We start from the raw sequence: 19156 nt of genomic DNA, 5'->3' as shown, positions 1-19156 counted from the left end.
CCCCACTGAGAGGCCAAATATTCTACAAGTGTATTTGGACACAAAAAAGGCTGAAATCCACTGGGCCAGATGATAAGGAAACTTTGGATCTAGCTAAGGAGATTATGTTGGTATGCTATAGGTAATACAAGTCAGTCTTGAAGAATTCTGGACAGGGGGAGCGACAGACGCTATCTCAGATCACCATGGAAGTAGTGTGGAGATGGACTGACGGGGTGAAGGACAGTAAAGGTATAAATAAGGAGAGGATCACCCCTTCCAGGCAGGAGAGGGGTAACACAGAAGAAGAGCACCAGGGGCTAGAGAGGAGGAGTCTGGGACATAGTGATGAAACCGTCATGGGAGAAAATGGAAGAACGGATGGAATGCAGGATAACATCCAGGTCTCTTAGCGACCGAAAGCAGCGATCAACACCTACCAGAGAAAGATCCTATTTAACTTTAAAATAAAATTAGTATCCAAAATAGTCCCCTTTTCCAGATCAACAAATTACAAGAAAAATAATAATAATAACCTGTGCTGTGCTTAGTCGCTCAGTCATCTCTGACTCTTTGTGACTCCATGGACTGTAGCCCACCAGGCTCCTCTGTCCATGGGGATTCTCCAGGCAAGAATACTGGAGTGGGTTGTCATGCCCTCTTCCAGGGGATCCTCCCAACACAGGAATCGAACCCAGGTCTCCCTATTGCAGGCAGATTCTTAACCATCAGAGCCACCAGGGAAGTCCAGTAATAACCTACACGTCACAAATTATCAATAGCTAGCAGTTAGCAACTAGATATTGCTGTGATACAGAAAAACACTGGCAGGAAGAGACCTTTTCTAGAATTTAAGTCAGCTCTGATTTCAGTTTCCTAGGTCATTGGCTGTTTTGTATCTTTGTCAATAAAATGAAGATTACCATTGATTTAAAAAAAAAAAAAAAAGGTGAAGGAACTTGTAGGTGAAAGCACTTGAAGCTTCCAAAGTAGATGATCATGGGGTGGAAGGCACAGTTGTTGTAAAATACTTGTAGGGTTAAGGCATCCGCAAGGAACTGATCTCCACGCACGGCGACAGGCTTTCTCTAAAGCTCTGCAGAGCTCTTTAAGGATGTAACAAGTCTGGTTTCTCTTGAGTCTCACAGGAGGAGCTTGTGGACATGGAGTAACCCTGCCCATCCCTGTCCTGATCTTATGCCCAACCCTGGGGTAAGATCAACCCTTCTCTCATCCCTGGGGCTTCTGAACGCCTAGAGCAAGTCACACACTGCATGGACTGAGTTCACAGCGAGTTCACACTAACTGCTGGGCCCTCACAGTATATGATAAAGCTTTTATCCATCTTTGGTGGTTTTCCATTGTCTTCCTACCACAAGGGCTGTCAGGCTCCCCCAACCTTTCCCAGTTCTTTGGCTGTGGCACCTCCACAATCTGTTCTCACACAGCAATGGAGCATCTTTTCTAATCTCTCCGTTTATGTCACTTTTACTCCTTAGAACTTTTCCAGGGGCTGTCACATCCCTTCCCCTGGCAACTAAACTCTTCGCCCCACCCAGGAAAGCCTACACGCTGCACTTCTCCACCTCCACTCCAGTCACTCGCTCCCAACCACTAAGCTCTGGCCTCATAGTTCCCCTTGCTTCCTCCAGGCCTTTGCACCATCCCCTGGGAATTCTGCCTACTTGATATGTTGTTGTTGTTCAGTGACTAAGTCATGTCCGACTCTGCAACCCCATGGACCGCAGCACGCCAGGCTTCCCTATCACTATCTCTTGGGATTTGCTCAAAATCATGTCCACTGAGTCAATGATACCATCCACCCATCTCAGCTGCTGTCATCCCCTTCTCCTCCTACCCTCAATCTTTCCCAGCCTCAGGGTCTTTTCCAATGAGTCAGTTCGCATCAGGTGGCCAAAGTACTGGAACTTCAGCTTCAGCATCAGTCCTTCCAATGAATACTCAGGGTTGATTTCCTTTAGGATTGACTCATTTGATCTCCCTGCAGTTCAAGGGACTCTCGCGAGTCCTCTCCAACACCACAGTTCAAAAGCATCAATTCTTTGGCACTCAGCCTTCATTATGGTCCAACTCTCACATCCATACATGACTACTGGAAAAATCATAGGTTTGACTATACAGACCTTTGTCAGCAAAGTAATGTCTCTGCTTTTTAATATGCTGTCTAGGTTTGTCATAGCTTTTTGCTCCTCCCACAGATCTGCACAGGTCTCAGCCAAGATGTCACTTCCCTGACCACCAATCTACAGCAGCCGTCCTAGTCACATGCTGTTTAAATCCTACATAACTCTTTTGTTTCTACTTTCCATATCCTCCCTGCTCCAAGGCTCCCACTAAGCTTCAGGAGAGGTACGCTCCTTGAAAACTGTCATCTTCTTTCCTGTATCCATGGCACTGAGAACAGTGCCTGGAATATAGTGGGTGTTCACTGCACACTTATTGAACAGATGTTGTCCCCAAAAGGCCATCCAAAAACAATCAGCAGGTTAATGAGGAAGAAGGAAGATCACTGATTTAATATGGTTTCATTCCATACCAGTCTCCAGTTTATTTCCAATAAATTCATCTGATTAAATGGAGTCACTCTTCCTCACTATACACACCACCCTGGGGCAGCAAGGGGAGATGCTGTCACTTTGTCCTCATCTGGAGATTCTGCCAGCAGTGGGCATTCCTCCAAGTCACAGATTCACCTCTCAAGCCCCTGGAAAAGACTGCACAACAAAGACGGCAACCTCACAGCAGACTCTCTAGTTCCCTGCCCTCCGTGGCTCTTAACCACCCAGTCCACTCTGACCCTTACTCTCCTACCTCACAACTTTCACACCCTGTTTAAACATACCATCAAAAGCAAGATTATCCAACACCCCTCAGACAAAAAGCAATTGTATCAAAGAAAGAAGAAAAAAAAAAAGGAATCATTACACCCCTTCTCTTTCCCAGATGATGCGAAAGAGCCGAGATCTCTATAGAAGCATTAAAGGTAGAAAAAAATAATAGTCACTGAGCCATTTCCTTTGCACAGGGTGAGGTCAGCTCCACATCAGTCGAAACTTGATAAGAGAACCATTTACCAAATTTCTCACCCAGTGAGGATTTACATATGGGAAGATATCTCTGTTTTCCTTAAAGTCAAAAATAATTAGAGTTATGCTCTATAAACCAGTATTTGAAGTTGTCATTAGACAAAAGAATACCATGACTACTGTCTTGGTAAGTATACAGAAACATTCTAGAGCATTTCTTCACAGGTGGACCTGGTTCGCATCTCATTTCTGCCAAGTGACCCAGGGTAAATTACTAAAACCCTGTAGGCTTCAAATTCTTTATGTTACATGAGAAGGGGGAAGCCTTGCTTCACAGGGTCAAAACCAGATTATCTGAGATGAGCAGCCCAACAGAGGGGCAGGTGTTGAGCACACAAGGGGTTCCAGCAGAAGCTCCCTCTCCACCCTGGGTGGAAAATAAAAGCATGGGGCTTTCAACCATACCGGTTGACAGAGAAATTATTCTTTCCACTACGGAAGATTAGTACACTGTCTGGATCATTTCTTATTATTACCACTAGTAGTTTAAAGCAATATTTTACAATAGTTTACTCCTTATGATTTTCTATTACTTTTCTAAACTTGTGTCTTAAGGATTTCTGGTTGAAATGTTGGATATTTAAATAAATGGTACTAAGTCACAAATCTGTTTCTAGAATGACCACTGAAGTACGCATTTCAAAAGGGAAAATTCAGTATTTATTGGTCCCGTGAAAATTTTCAATGAAAAATCTGGTTCCGTTAACCAAATGAATCATTTGTGTTTGGATAAATTTTAAGCAGAAAAAAGCTAAAAATGGCCACAGTTGCAGAGTCTGTGAAGCTACTTTTCCTACACAGGCTCTAACTATGTTGGGAATTTGCATTTCTTTGATAAGAGTGTTTTACTCTGATAAGAGAGTATGCAGAATGTTTTAAGAATCACTGCGTCCTTAATGTTCAGTGCTCCTGAAGGCTCTCCTAATGACTAAGACTTCTCAGCTCTCCCCAACAAGATGAAAAATTTTACTGTCACACCTACCACTCCAGCCTAAGTATACCTCTCACAAGGTCTGTCATCTGTTTTTGCTTTTCTCAATGACATCTGATTAAAAGAAAATGTTCTGTTCAGTACCTGCTTCAGTATCATGAAAAAAGAGAAATATTTAAATAATGTTTGACTTGAAAAAGTGGCATGAGCTGAAAAGAACACTCTGGATTCCTGAATTCTTCTATCCCACTATTGATGTTCTTTGCAGTACTTGTAAGTAGAAAAGGCTGGTGAGGGGTTTACAGGGTGGTGGTTGTTTAATCACTCAGTCGTGTCTAACTCTGCGACCCCACGGACTGCAGCATGCCAGGCTTCCCTGTCCTTCACTATCTCTCGGAGCTTGCTCAAACTCAGGTCCATTGAGTCAATGATGCCATCCAACCAACTCATCCTCTGTTGTCCCCTTCTCCTGCCCTCAATCTTGCCCAGCATCAGGGTCTTTTCCAATGAGTTGGTGCTTCACATCAGGTGGTCAAAGTATTGGAGCTTCACCATCAGTCCTTCCAATGAATATTCAGGTTGATTCAGAGGTTTATGGTACATGATGGAAATCATATCAACATGTATTGGTATGCTGTTACCCTATTTGAACTAGAAAGAGGCTGGACCTCACATGAGCTGCAAGAATGGCTCAGTGTTAAGTTCACTTTAGAAAGACTTTTTAAGAAGTCTCACATACTATGGTAGATTACCAAGAGATAAAGGTCTACAGTGTTCCTTAAAAGCTCCAGAAAAGAGAGGTTTTGTTTTCTTGTTTTTACCATCTGCTGCTGGGGGACAGGGAACGTAAAGAGAGAGAGAAAACAGTTCTTCCTAGAAGCAGTGTATGAATAAATGACCCTCTGTGTCCCTCTCAGATAAATTCTAAGTTAATTTTTAAAATATAAGCAGGTGTATGATTGTGCTACAGTTCTTTATAAAGTCTAAATCCAGTTTCTCTCAAACAGGTAAAAATACAGAAATTGTTAAAATACTTTTCGGCTTTTAATTAGTGTAGCATAAGTCACAAGAAACAAATTTCACTACAGCACAGGAAATGTGAGATACTTTGCACATTTTCTTTTAAATAGATGATTTGTTTAACAGCCTTTGAGAATTATAGTTCTATAGAGAACCTACCTTAAACTTTATTCTGAAATAAAATCTAAGCTAATGGACTACGTTACTTCTCAACAACGAAAAGGAATTCTTTCAGAACATGGTATAATCATAATAATACAATGTTCCAATGCTATAACTTGAAAGGTTTGTCATTTCAAAACACAATTTCAGTTTGGGAAAGTATATGCAAATAAAACCAGTATATAATACAAATAATACTTTAAAACATGAAAATAATTTCAGCAGAAGTTAAGCTCTCAGGCTGGGGAGCTGACTAAGCTGCCTTTAGAAATACATAAATCCGATTGACCAAGAATCAGACTTCTAAAGGAGCTACTGCAATATCCCATTTTTTTGGTCCCAGACTTCCAAAATTATAAGTCCCAATAATCAGATGATATTTCACAGCATAATGAAATAGCTAGGCATAATTATGATACCTCTGTAGCACTGAAAGATAAAATGCCATAAACCTAAAAATAAATCATGATTAGTTCAACTGAGCTCTTTAAAATAAGCTATTATTTTCTCCAAAACATTATCCATATTAGGGTTTTGTGGTGAAATTCATTTAAACAGAACACTAAATTAAATAATCGGAAAACCCATTCTCCAAGTCATTAGGGATAAACGACCCATTACAATTTCATTTAAAGTATTAACATAAATGTGAAGCTGCAAATATGGGATTCAAATGTAAAATGCTCCTTTGTGCCCCTTCATCAAACTGACTGCCCTGTCGATACAGTCAGTGGCCATCAGGTATATGTGGTTATTTAGATGTAATTAAAATTAAATTTTTTTTTAATTCAATTCCTTGGTCTCATTAGTCCCATTTTAAGTGCAGTAGCTGCGGGTGGCTGGTGGCTACCACACTGGACAGCACAGATACAGTTCATTTTCTATCACAGCTGAATATAAATGTCACATATATGACATCAACCACTGAGACAGGCAAATTCAAGTCCTCTGGCCTTCCACATGGCACTGTGGAACACTGTGGTTTTGTGAGCAGGTTTTTTTCATTTACCTTTGAGCAGCAGGTACAAACAGAAATTTTTATCAAACTGTATCTAAAAAGAACAGGGAATGCTTTTAGAGTTAGCTAAGCTCTTTCATATCCACTCCAGTGTTCTTGCCTGGAGAATCCCAGGGACGGGGGAGCCTGGTGGGCTGCCGTCTCTGGGGTCGCACAGAGTCGGACACGACTGAAGCGTCTTAGCAGCAGCAGCAAGCTCTTTCATAAAAATATTCTTGTTTGAATACACTTCACAAAATGAAAAGTAATGAAAAAAGGTATCTGATATAATTTTAAACAGCTGAGAAATGTTGCTTTTAATGACGATTTCCCTTTATTTGATAAATACAACATGAGAATGCCTCATTAAACAGCCATACTGCCAAACTACAAATAACGTTTCTTTAATGAAGAAAAAGATACAGTGTCAAGTAGGAAGGAGTAATCAGTTTCTCCTCACCAAGTTGTGGAAATATCACAGAACCAGACATACCAACTATGGCAGGTATCTCAAAATGAGTGTAATTATTACACCCTTTTCTGCAGTACCCTATCATTATCTCTACTGTGATTCTCAGCACTTGCCTACTTATTTTTAGTTAGCCTACTAAAATGCATCATCCCCTTCTGGTTTGGGATCCAATTATCACTTCATGTCCCACATGAAAGAAATTCACTTGATTCTCTACCATTTGTTGAGAAAACACATGAACACAATTTATTTGCACAACTTTAATATAATGCAGTCTAACTAGCAAGCTGTTATCTCCAGCATTCCTGTAAAAGCAATTTTAAAAATGTATTCTTAATGTCACAGAACTGTACATTTTAAAATGGTTAAAACTGTCATTTTTATGTTATGTACATCTCACCTCAACAAGAAAGCATATCAAGGTAATTGTCTACATTCTGAGACTATCCATTTTTCCCCAATAAGCAAAGTGCTTTTTTTTGATAAATTGGTTAGTTTTTCAAAGTAATAAATTTAAAACCTCACTTGATGATGGAATAAAAATCCATATTAAAAGCTAAAGAGAAGAGATATATTTAAGAAAACAGTCTTATTTTCAAATATCTCAACTATTACAGGATAAAGATATAACATGAGGTCAATAAATGAAATTTTGTTTCATATTTTTTATGTGTCGCAAGTATAAGAATCTCCAGTTTAACCTAACCAATGTTACAAATTCAAGAGAAGTTCTTATCTAGCAATTATCCCGAGAGAGGCAAGGAGGCACTGTTTCATAAACAATAACTCTAATCCTCACAAACATCCTAAAGCTAGGTTACTACTAAAATCCCCATTTTACAGATGGCGAAACAAAACACTAAAAAAGAAAAAAGGCTATGGTCACAAAGGTAGGAGCTGAGCAAATACTGCACATGCCACCACATCATGAGTCCTGTTAGATTCTACTGACAGGGTTTCCTTGGTGGTCCAATGGTTAAGAATCTGCCTGCCATTCAGGGGCCACGGGTTTGATCCCTGGTCCAGGAAGATCCCACATGCCAAGGAGCAGCAAAGTCCGTGTGCCACAGCTACTGAGGCAGCACTCTGGGGCCTGTGCCCACAACAAGAGAAGTCACTGCAATGAGAAGCCCATGCACCACAACGAAGAGTGGCCCTCGCTCCCGGCAGCTAGACCAAGTCCGCGGGCAGCAAGGAAGACTGGGCACAGTCTAAGACAAATAAATCTTTTTTAAAAAGATTCTACTGACGTTAGGAAAGGCAATAGCCTAAAGAGCTATATAACTTTCTATACATTGTGATGATCTGGTATGTAAGAAGGAAAACTTTCATCATCATTAATAATGGCCAAAGAATACCTTAACATACAACTGATCTTTAAGAAAGAAATCATACCACAACAACAAACATTTGTCTTGCTCCTATTTTTAAGGAAAAAAATCACAAACTGCGAAAGTTATTTTTAGGCAAAGAAATGTAAATACAAGGAATAAAACATTTTAATGGCAAAATCCCTCACCCTTCTCCATATTTTAAATATTGGTCATTCACATCACAAACCTAACTTCATAACCAGGTATCAAACTAAAAAAGGACACAAAATGCTATTAACACTTCAAATTCTCTGAATCCTGGCAGGACAAAATATCCCAAACCACCTAAACTGAATTATCAAAACCAATCAATCAAGTGTGTCCAGTATGTGAAAGTTTAAGAAACCCTCCCACAATACAAGCTAAGGGGCCAGAAGATAGTGTATTCTGCATCTGTGACTGCATATACACAAAATTTGTCCTCACTCATTCCAAACTCTATAAAAGTAAAAGAAAAGTGATTTCTTTGTTTCCACAAATGAAGCCATAAGAAAACATCGCTCGACTGCAAGATAATCCTGCTTCAGTGGCAGAAGTGTAAAGTACATACAATTTCCTCGAGGAAACACGCTACTGAAATCTGCATAAGCCACTGCAACCCTCCAGCTTCTGCGACCGTTGAAGAAAAAGGGCATTTCAAACGTCTCAAACCTGTTGTTCACCTGTGTGGCCTGGTGGACACGTCGAAAGCCTACGGAGTCTATAAAGAACTCACCAACCTTCTCCGAGGGCTCGCTAAACAAGCTCTGGAAACGGTGGGAGCCAGGCAAATGCGTTTTTACTGCTATCAAAAACTTTGAGGCTGCGTTTATTAAAATCAGTTTCCAGATAAAAAGAGTTGGCCATCACTGATATCAAGATCGAAATTCAACTAAAAACAAAAGGTACGCTTTTCGCTTAGTGTATTTCACGCCAACTTGAAGTTGTTTTTTGTTTTTTTTTTTAAGACAAAGCAAATAAGATTCCCGGTTCCCTTGTTCTTGACCTTCAGGAACTGCAAAAAAAGTCAGGACCCAGCCAGACAGAAAAAGAAAAGTTTAGAGTGGCTGCCGCACCGGCTCGGGAGCAGTTGCTGGGACCCCTACCCTCGGTGAGGGTCTCCCCGATCCCGCACGCGGGAGCTTGTGGTGGGGAGTCTTGAGGATGGAGCCGCTCGCGGGAGGTGAGCTATGCACGGACCACCCGCGACGCGGACTCAGCCCCCCGCCGCCGCCATCCCCGGGCTCTGCTCAGGACCCGCACGAAGGCGGGCACCAGACCCCTGCCCGCTACCCCGCACACTTCCGGTCCCGGCCCCTACAGCCCGTCCACTTACCGGCATCATTTTGGACCCGAACCGCATCGAAGCTGGTGGCGAGATGACGGCCCGGAGCCAAGCGGAGGCACCCCGGAGTGTGGGGGTCGCACGGTGCGGGGGAGGGGAGCGCAGAGGGAGGCCGCCCGAAGGCGGCGGACCTGTTGCAAAGAGGCGGCGGGTGGCGGGGCTGCGTGCGGGTCCCCAGAGCTCTCAGTGCGGGCTGGGGCGCCACCGAGCCCCTAGCCCACCTGCGGCCGGGCCCCCACGTACGTGGCTTTGTCTGCTCCGCGCTCGCCACGGCCCGGGCTCCCTCCTCGGCTCCGAAACCAACTAATCCCCGGGCCTGGCCCCCGCCGAGCTCGCGCCGGCTCCGCCCCCCGCGCGGGGCCCCGCCCGCGGCGCGCGAGGCGGGGTGGGGGAGGGGAGGCCGCGGGGACGGAGCCGCGCGCGCCTGCGCGGGCCCGCGGCGAGAGGGAGGCCAGGGGGCGGGAGCGCTCCCGGGGCGGCGGGGCCGCGCCGCCTTTATTTGCCTTCGGGATGACAAGTTACCGGGGGCGCGCGCGGCGGAGCCACCAGAGCGCGCGCGCGCTCTCAGGCGGAGCCGAGGACTGTGAGGCCGCCTCTGGAAGACAAAATAAGGAAAGCGCCGGACGAAACCCCGGGTTGTTGCGGCCGTCACCTCCCCGCAGTTTCGAACTGGGCCGGGGTGGGGGAAAGCGGGGGGAGTGGGGGCTGAATCCCGGGCGGAAACTCGGCACCTGGACGGTTCCTCCCCGGGGCACCGCTGCCGGCCTCGGCCGGAGCCAGGCGACCGTACCTCCTGGGAGGACCCAGCCGCGGGGCTGGAGCGGCCGAGGTCCCTGGAGGCTCCGGCGACGGCCTGGTCCCAGCAAAATGGAGATCGGCGGGGCCGTCTCAGCCGGCACTGCATTCCGAGAGTTCCTGATGAACCTCAGGCTGTCGCCTTCCCTCTCTTCTGCATCGCCCAAACTCTAGTTTAGAACTCTGTGTGACTTTCTGTAACTAAAAACAAACGACAAAACCCCGAACATTTAAAAATAACTAAAATGATCAATTTTGTTTGTTTTACCACAATAAAAATAAGTAAATAAAACCAAAAAAAGTTTGAAGCAGCTTTCCGAGGAGCTTCTTTTTCTGCTATTCTAAAAAGTCCTGCATTTCCTCTCTGAAGGGTACTCGTACACCCTCAGGACAGTCTCGGAAATGGCCACACACTCTGCTCCCTTTGCAGGGAGCTAGGTGAAGGCCTAGGAGAATTGCAGCGGCTCATTTTGAAAAAGCAGCAGAGCTGGTTTAGGCACCTTCTTCCACCTTCCAAGGACACAGATTCCTGGAACCCTAACTACAGGAAACTGTAGTTCTGTTTAAATTGTCCTTGTGAGCGAGATTAAATGGAATAAAGCCCCTGGATTCACCTAGCCTCAAGCATGGACAGATGTTTCTTAGTCCAATATTGTTGGTCAGTCACTCAGTCGTGTCCAACTCGGTGGGACGCCATGGGTTGCAGCACGCCAGGATTCCCTGTCCATCACCAGCTCCCAGAGCTTGCTCAAACTCATATCCATTGAGTCGATGATGCCATCCAACCATCTCATCTTCTGTTGCTCGTTCTCCTCCTGCCCTCAATCTTTCCCAGTATCATGGCCTTTTCCAATGAGTTGACTCTTCACATCAGGTCAAAATATTGGAGCTTCAGCATCATTCCTTCCAGTGAATATTCAGGGTTGATTTCCTTCAGGATTGACTGGTGTGATGTCCAAGGGACTCTCAAGAGTCTTATAGTTCAATATATCGCTAACCAGAATCTCCATCATCAAACTCTGAGCCTTCTTATCCCAGCTACATATCTGGAAATACTAATATATTAAGCTACGGCTAATTCAATTAGAATCAAAAATTCTCCAAAAATCTAGTGTAAAGCCTAGTTATTTTAAGAGGATTGTCCTAAGTTGTAAAGGAAATTCATCTTTTTAGTCAGTAAATATTTGTCTAATATTTACTACATGCTGAGTATTCTTCTAAGTATAGGGATACATTAATGAAGACAGCAAAATTAGGTGGACAGTAAAATCAGTAGCTGAGTATATTAATAATTAATATTTACATAAATGACCAATTATCTCAGCCAGTCCAAAAAAAAAAAAAAAAATGACCAAATACAGTTATAAGACAAAAATTAAGGGGATGAGGCATGCAGGTGAAATTTTAAATCAAGTGGTTGAGGTAGACCTCACTGAAAAGATGATGTGTGAGCACAGACTTGAAGGAGTAAACTACAGCCTTCATGAAGGCTTCCAAGCAGAGGGAACAGCCAGTGCTAAGGCCTTGAGGTGGGAGCCTACTTGGTGTTTCCAGGACCCTCAAGGAAGCCTGGATGGCTAGAGCGGACTGGATAAGGTGGAGAGAAGCAGAAGATGAGGTAGAGTGAAATAAGGAGCCAGATAATGTACAGCCTTACGAGCCGTTATAAGAACTTTGGCTCTTACTCTGAGTGAAGTGGTTAAGTCATAGAAAAAATTTAACCAATGGCTACCATGATATGACTTCTGTTTTAATGGAATCACACCAGCTGCTGTGGTAAACAGACTGAAAATTTAGCAGAGAACCTGTAGGAAGACCTTGCAATAATCCAAGAAAAAGATGAAAGTGGCTTGGGCAGTAATGGTGAACATGGTGAAAAGTAGTCAGATGTGAGATATATTTTGAAGGCCAAACTCATAGAATTTTGTGACAAGGTAGATATGGAATAGGAGAGTAAAAAGTCAAAGAGAAGTCCAAGGCTTTTGTCCTAAAGAATGGAAATTGCTACCCACTAAGACTGAGAAAAACCCTGAGTGAAGCATGTTGCAGGAAGAGGCAATCGTTAAATTTGAGAATCTTAATTTTAAAAAGCCCTAATCTTGGATTTTAGCACATTTATGGGAACCAAGACTGCCTTTTGGCAACCTGCAGGGACTATATAACCGAAAAAACCTATCTCGTATTCCACTGACTTTCATTATTTTCTTGCATGCAAAGAAATATCAGAAACAGCTACAAATAAAGTCTCAGAAACGACCATGATCTAGGTCATCCAGAGAAAGAATTCTGGGTATCAGTCACTAAACCTCCCATTCTCAACAATGAGAAAACATCTCTCCTTCATATCCAAAAAACACTGTGTGTTACTGGTCACACACAATAGTAAATTACATTTAGAGGGAGCATTGGCAGCCCTGACTTATTAACAAAATAATAACCAAAGTAGAAGAAAGGAGAGAAGAATTGGGATATGATGGCCCGGGTCTATTTCTTTACTGCCTTGTTTTCACGAACGGGCTGTTTTGCTGCTTGTTTCTCCCAAGAACAGGAAAGAAAAGGGGATAGCACCTGGCAATGTGTCCCGAAACCTACTTCCAGCCAATTGAGAATTCCCCGCTGCCAAACAGCAGGTATGTTTCTGGTTGAGGGTTTTGTTCTGTTTTCTTTCTCTCCTCTTTTTTTTTTTTTTTTTTTTTTTTAGCATAGAAGCATGAAACCAAAGAAACCTTGTCTGTGCTTTGGTTTCATTCGTTCAAATTCTGTGCCATCATACTGAGCTCTCAGATAAGCTGTTTTCTTCCTTCCATCTCTTTCTTCATGCCCACTCTCACCTGCTTATTCGTGGAGAACCTATCGTTCTCCCAACTCGATAATTCTGCATTCAACTCTAAGATAAATCAAATCACCACTCGCTGGGTGGGGAACAGCTGTCTTCTCTTCGGATCTCACCTCACCCGCAGGCACAGTACAATTACCTGTTTGGCTTGAGATCAGATGTCTGTGTTCCCAACTTCTTCCCCATGTTACTTTCTTTCCCGTTCCCCACAGTGTCCCAAACCTTGCATCCCTCCCCTTCCCCCTCAGGAGATGAACTCCCATCTTCCTTACCCAATGACATTGAGGCTATTGGGGCTTGCACTACACTCCTGCAATATCATTTTCTCCACCTTCAACCTATGTGGCCTTCTCTGCGTTCTTCCTCTCCTTCCCTCTCCTACTGTGGATTCTTTTCTTTAAAAAAAAAAAAAAGAAAATTATTTATTCTGTTTGGCTGCACTGGATCTTAGTTGCAGCACTCAGGACCCTCGATCTTCTTTGCAGGATCTTAAGTGGCAGAAGGCAAAGAAACTCTTAGCTGTGGCATGTGGAATCTAGTTCCCTGCTGCTGCTGCTGCTGCTGCTAAGTCACTTCAGTCGTGTCCGACTCTGTGCGACTCCATAGACGGCAGCCCACCAGGCTCCCCCGTCTCTGGGATTCTCCAGGCAAGAACACTGGAGTGGGTTGCCATTTCCTTCTCCAATGCATGAAAGTGAAAAGGGAAAGGGATCAAACCCAGGCCCCCTGCATTTGAAGTGCAGAATCTTAGCCACTGGACCACCAAAGAAGTTCCTGTGGATTCACTTTACAATTGTGTGCCTGTATTTTGCCAGGCACTGTTCTAGACTCTAGAGCTACAACAGCCTACAAAACAAAGACTGCCTTCATGAAGCTTGTGTTCAGGTCAGGGAGTTAGACAATAAATGAATGAGGTTATAATAAATGCTTTGGGTCAGGGGTGGGGAACAGCTAGGTACACAAAGAGGGTAAAGTCTGTTTTGGATAGAGTGGTTAGAAAAGGCCTCTTACGGATGAAGTGAAGGACAAAATCACTCTAGGCAGTGGAAGAGCCTGAGGCTGCTGCTGCTGCTGCTAAGTCATTTCAGTCGTGTCCGACTCTGTGCGACCCCATAGAGTGTGCAATTAAAGAAACAGCAACAAAGGCCAATGTGCCTTGCCTTGAGTGAGTGAGAAGGACAGTGGTCAGGGAGGTAGAAGATGTAGCCACGGTCTGGATGTATCATGTGGGACCATTTCATGTTCCACCCATTATGCTCCTTCTTGAAACCTCAGATACTCCCATCAAATTTATCTGGTTCTCTCCTGCATTCTCTTTAAATTAACAGTAACCAAAAGGCAGAGATGAGGCAGAAGCTTCCATTTCAAGCCTCCTTAATGCCATCCATGCTTTTCTTATTGCTTTGACTATCTCCCCCCTCATCCTACTTCTGCTAGCCTTTTAAGTGCCTACCTAAATGTCATTCTTGCAGCTCATGTTTGCTGTTTCTCCACCAGAATTAATCAATATCTCATCTATATTCCATAGCCCTATATATGTATATATAAAATGTATGTATTGTTGTACTTACTATATGATATAGAAAAATATATCTGTCTCTTCAGCTAGACTCAGTGGCAAAATCTATTCATCTATTTACTCAGTGGCAAATCTATGTATCTTCAGCCTTAATGTTGTGCCTAGGCCAATAAATGTAAAACTGATGGTACTTAATCGGTGTTTGGGTGTTTGGGCTTCCCTGGTGATTCAGTGGTAAAGAACCCACCTGCCAATGCAGGAGACAGGGATTTGACACCTGGGTCAGGAAGATCCCCTGAAGAAGGAAATGGCAACCCACTCTAGTTTTCCTAGAAAATTCCTTGGACAGAGGAGACTGGCAGGCTATAGTCCATGGGATCACAAAAGAGTCGGAAACAACTGAGCAACTAAACGAACTAAACAAAAACCACAAAACAAGTCAGTATTTACCATGCTCTCTTTTCTCTTTGCTGGGCATAGTGAGGTTTTGTTCTTGACTCCTCCAATAGCCTCAGCAGGGCTTTCTGCCCTGGCCCCTCCAGTCCACCCTCCACCCAAGGAGTTGGCAGATAACTGGCCAAATCTGTCCTCCCCCAGTTTTTGTATTGCTGATGAGCAAAATGGTTTTTACATTTTTTTTTTTAATGCTCAGAGCAGAGGGGAGGAAGCAAAAGAAGAACACTTTGTGACACATAAAAATTATACAAAATTCCAATTTCAGTGTCCTTAAGGACAGTTTTATTGGAACACAGTCACACTTACTTGTTTACATATTGTCTGTGGCTGCTTTCACACCACAACAGGGGAGTTGAGTAGTTGTGATAGAGACTGTATGGCCTGCGAAGCCTAAAATATTATCTGGCCCTTTAAAGAGGAAATTTGCCACTCCTGCTCTAAGAGCAATAAGGATGATCTTTGTAACAGAAGTGTAATTGTGTCACTCCCATGCTTAAAAGTCTTTAATCCAAGGGGATGGGCACATGAATGGGGTAGAGTTGAGGGCTGAAGAACATTGGAGCCAGGTGATAAATGCACATCGAAGTTAATTATACTTTTCTGTCTTCTTGTGTTTACTCTAAATTCTGGATAATAAAAAAGTTTTTAAGAAAACCCTTCCATTGCTTACTCTTGCTATTAGGGTAAAGAATACTCCATACATGGCCTCCCAGCTTTTGCTTGGTCTAGCTCACACCTAGGAGAAGGCAATGGCACCCCACTCCAGTACTCTTGCCTGGAAAATCCCATGGACGGAGGAGCCTGGTAGGCTGCAGTCCATGGGGTTGCTAAGAGTCGGACACGACTGAGCGACTTCACTTTGACTTTGCACTTTCATGCACTGGATAAGGAAATGGCAACCCACTCTAGTGTTCTTGCCTGGGGAATCGCAGGGACGGGGGAGCCTGGTGGGCTGCCGTCTCTGGGGCCGCACAGAGTCAGACACGACTGAAGCGACGCAGCAGCAGCAGCAACTCATACCTACTTTCCAAGACAGTCAGGGTAGAAAGGAGAAACAATACCTCCCCAAATACATGGAAAAAATATTCTCCATTGTTAACTTGGCAAGATAAACTCAGTGCTTGGAAGACATATATCTGTGTACCTTGATTTGGTTTAAATAATTCCTTGCTTACTGAAAGTCATGGAACTAGGAGCTCCTGGTTTCTTAGCTTCTGTTGTCATTTCTCTTTCCATACTCCACCTCCCACTCCCGCACCCAGTCTGCCTTCCAACTCCATCCCTCTTCTGAAAGAGCTTTTGCTGCAGTCACTGGTGACCTCTATTCCACTGATGCAATGAACATTTTCAGTCTTCCTCTTTCTTGATCTTCCACCAGCACGGAGCCATGGCTCATTCTCTCCGTTTCAAAACACCCCTTTGCATGCTAAGTCACTTCAGTTGTGTCTGACTCTTTGAGACCCTATGGAATGTAGCCTGCCAGGTTCCTCAGTCCATGGAATTCTCCAGGCAAGAATGCTGGAGTGGTAGCCATTCTCTTCTCCAGGGGATCTTCCCGACCTAGGGATCAAACCTGTGTCTCCTGTGATTTCTGCATTGCAGGCAGATTCTTTACCACTGAGCTACCTGGGAAACCCCAAAACACCCCTCTCCCTTGCCTTTTAGGACAGTGTTCTCGTGGTTTTCCTCCTAATTCTCTCCCTGCTTCTTCTCTGTCTTTTTTTTTTTTTCCAAGATTTTTCTTCATGTGGACCATTTTTAAATTCTTTATTGAATTTGTTACAATATTGCTTCTGTTTTACATTTTGGTTTTTTGGCCACCAGGCATGTGGGATCTTAGCTTCACAACCGGGAGTCGAACCAGTATCCCCTGCATTGGAAGGCAAACTCTTAACACTGGTCTGCCAGGGAAGTCTGTTCTCTGTGTCTTTCGAAGATTCCTTCCTCCGTACCAGCCTTTACATGTTGAAGGTCCTCAAGGCTCAATCCTAGCTGTTTTCTTTTTTCACTGACTGCCTTCTTCCTAGACAATTTTATCCTCAGTCTTAAACCTCATATACACACAGTGTAAATTTTTGTATTTCCAAACCAGACTGCTTCTCTGGGCTCTAGAACTTAGCTATCCAGGGACAAAGTCACTAACTATATGTAGCTACTGAGCCTTTGAAATGTGGCTAGTGCAACTGAGAAACTAAAATTTTAACTTTAATTCATTCAAATGTAAGTGGCCAGTAGTGATTAAAATAGTGAACAATATAGATACAGAATAGTTCCATCATTACAGAAAGTTCTACTGAAGAGTGCTGAATATCTATATTCAGTTATATCCAGCTACCCATTAGATGTTTCCTCTTGGCTGTCTCAAAGTATTGCAAGTTCAACTGGTCTAAAACCAAAGGTATAGTCTTTGATCCCAGTAAGTTCTGTCTCTGTGAATGGCACATGTGTTCATCCATTTTCTCAAGCCAATAACTCAGGAATCACACTTAACTTCCTTATCTCCAACATGTATTCAGTCATCAAACTCTGTTCATTCTATTTCCATTTTTGGATATATATATATATATATATTTTGGCCATGCCATGTGGCATGTAGGATCTTATTCTCCAACCAGTGATCAAACCCATATCCCCCGCCATGGAAGCATGGAGTGTTAACCACTCGACCACCACCAGGGAAGTCCCCTGTTCATTCTATTTCTTAAACATTTCTTCAAACTCCCCATTTTCCATCACCACCACCACCCTGTTAAAGCCACCACCATTTCTCACTTGTCTTATCATAGACAGCCCTACTTAAAGTCTTTCCTTAACATTGCCTCCAAGCTCTGATTGTCTGTCCCTGCCCATCCCTCTCCTTAACAGGTACCACAGACCCCTCCCTTCCCGAGACTCAGCCGCACCATCCCTTTTCAATCCCTTTCGCCCTCTGTGCTTCCTCCAGGACCTACGGCAGCATACTCCGAGGACCTCGCCTTTATGGCATGTGTCACCACAGGATATTCAGATGATTTGTGTTTCAAGTGTCATTCAATTAATGCTTTCTCTCTCACAAGACTTTGAACCATAGGGTAGGAATTTCAACTCATCCTTGTTTACCACTGATTCTTTAGGACTTAAAATAGGGCCCAGTGTGTTTGAATGAACAAAAGAGTGAATACATGAATGAGTTGTTCATTTGTCTGCAGTGCATGTGATTAAAGCCAGAGCATTAGTCAGCTCAGGCTGCCATAACAAAATAGCATAGAATAAGTGGCTTACACTATAGGAGTTTACTTTTTTTTTTTTTTAATGGTTCTGAAGGCTGGGAAGTCCAAGACCAAGGTGTCAGCCAGTTTGGTTTCCAGGTAAGGGCCCTCTTCCTAGCTGGCAAACTATGTCTTAGCATTTATCCCCACACAGCAGAGACAGAAAGAGGAAGCAAACTCTCTGGTGTCTCTTCCTGTAAGAGGGAGAATCCCACCATGAGGGCTCCACCTTTAAGACTTGAGCTAAACCTAATTATCTCCCCAAAGCCCCACCCTCAAATATCATCACATGGAGGGGGGTTTTGGGGGGGGGTGGGAGTGTGGGAGGGAGGGTGACAGCGCTTCAGAATATGAATGGGGGGATGACACAACTCAGTGTGTAACTATCCGGAACAGCCGTAACTGTAGAGTTTTCCAGTCCTATGGCCATACATTACACTCATTACCCCAAAAAGCCATATCATAAATGCCTATAAAATGTTCCAGTTGAGTCAGGGTCAAAGGATCTATGGAACTAAATAAAACCCATTGCTGAAAAACAAACTAAGGTGCTTGCCCTTCTGCTGACTGTCTATGATGTCATTATCCATAGAAGGATCATATCGATAATTACTACACAGCATTTGAAAAGAAAGTCAGTCCACCTGATGAGATTTCAGAAAGTTAGTGAGCAAGCAAGAGAAGTCTAGCCTGAAATGCTGAAAATGGACACTTTTAAGTGCTGAGATGTCACCAAGGACATTGGTCATCAACAGAGCCTGCTGTGGCTTTCTCCTCAGTGCAGAGGGGTTTTTATTTCACTGTGAGAAAAGTACATGTATTTCCTCCTGGTCTTTACTAAAATACACTATGTTAGCTCAGAATGAACTGAGGTCTAGTCAGTTCTATTTAAAACCATTTTAAATGGTTTGTTTAAAATGATTTTTAAATTTGGGAT

At 43.5% G+C, this 19156-nt stretch overlaps 1 protein-coding gene across 1 annotated transcript in view; it reads right to left on the bottom strand.

Annotated features, from left to right (window-relative positions):
• TP53BP2 (tumor protein p53 binding protein 2) overlaps positions 1-9664 on the bottom strand; it is a 66909-nt gene extending 57245 nt beyond the window's left edge. The window contains exon 1 of the mRNA XM_006057238.3: positions 9357-9664. Within this exon, the coding sequence (XP_006057300.3) occupies positions 9357-9383 (27 nt within the window). The 5' untranslated portion in view covers positions 9384-9664. The remainder of the gene's footprint in view (positions 1-9356) is intronic.
• Positions 9665-19156: the final 9492 nt, after the last annotated feature.

This window comes from Bubalus bubalis, chromosome 5 (assembly GCF_019923935.1).
Source record: "Bubalus bubalis isolate 160015118507 breed Murrah chromosome 5, NDDB_SH_1, whole genome shotgun sequence".
Classification (NCBI taxonomy): domain Eukaryota; kingdom Metazoa; phylum Chordata; class Mammalia; order Artiodactyla; family Bovidae; genus Bubalus; species Bubalus bubalis.
This window is presented reverse-complemented; position numbering and strand designations above follow the sequence as displayed.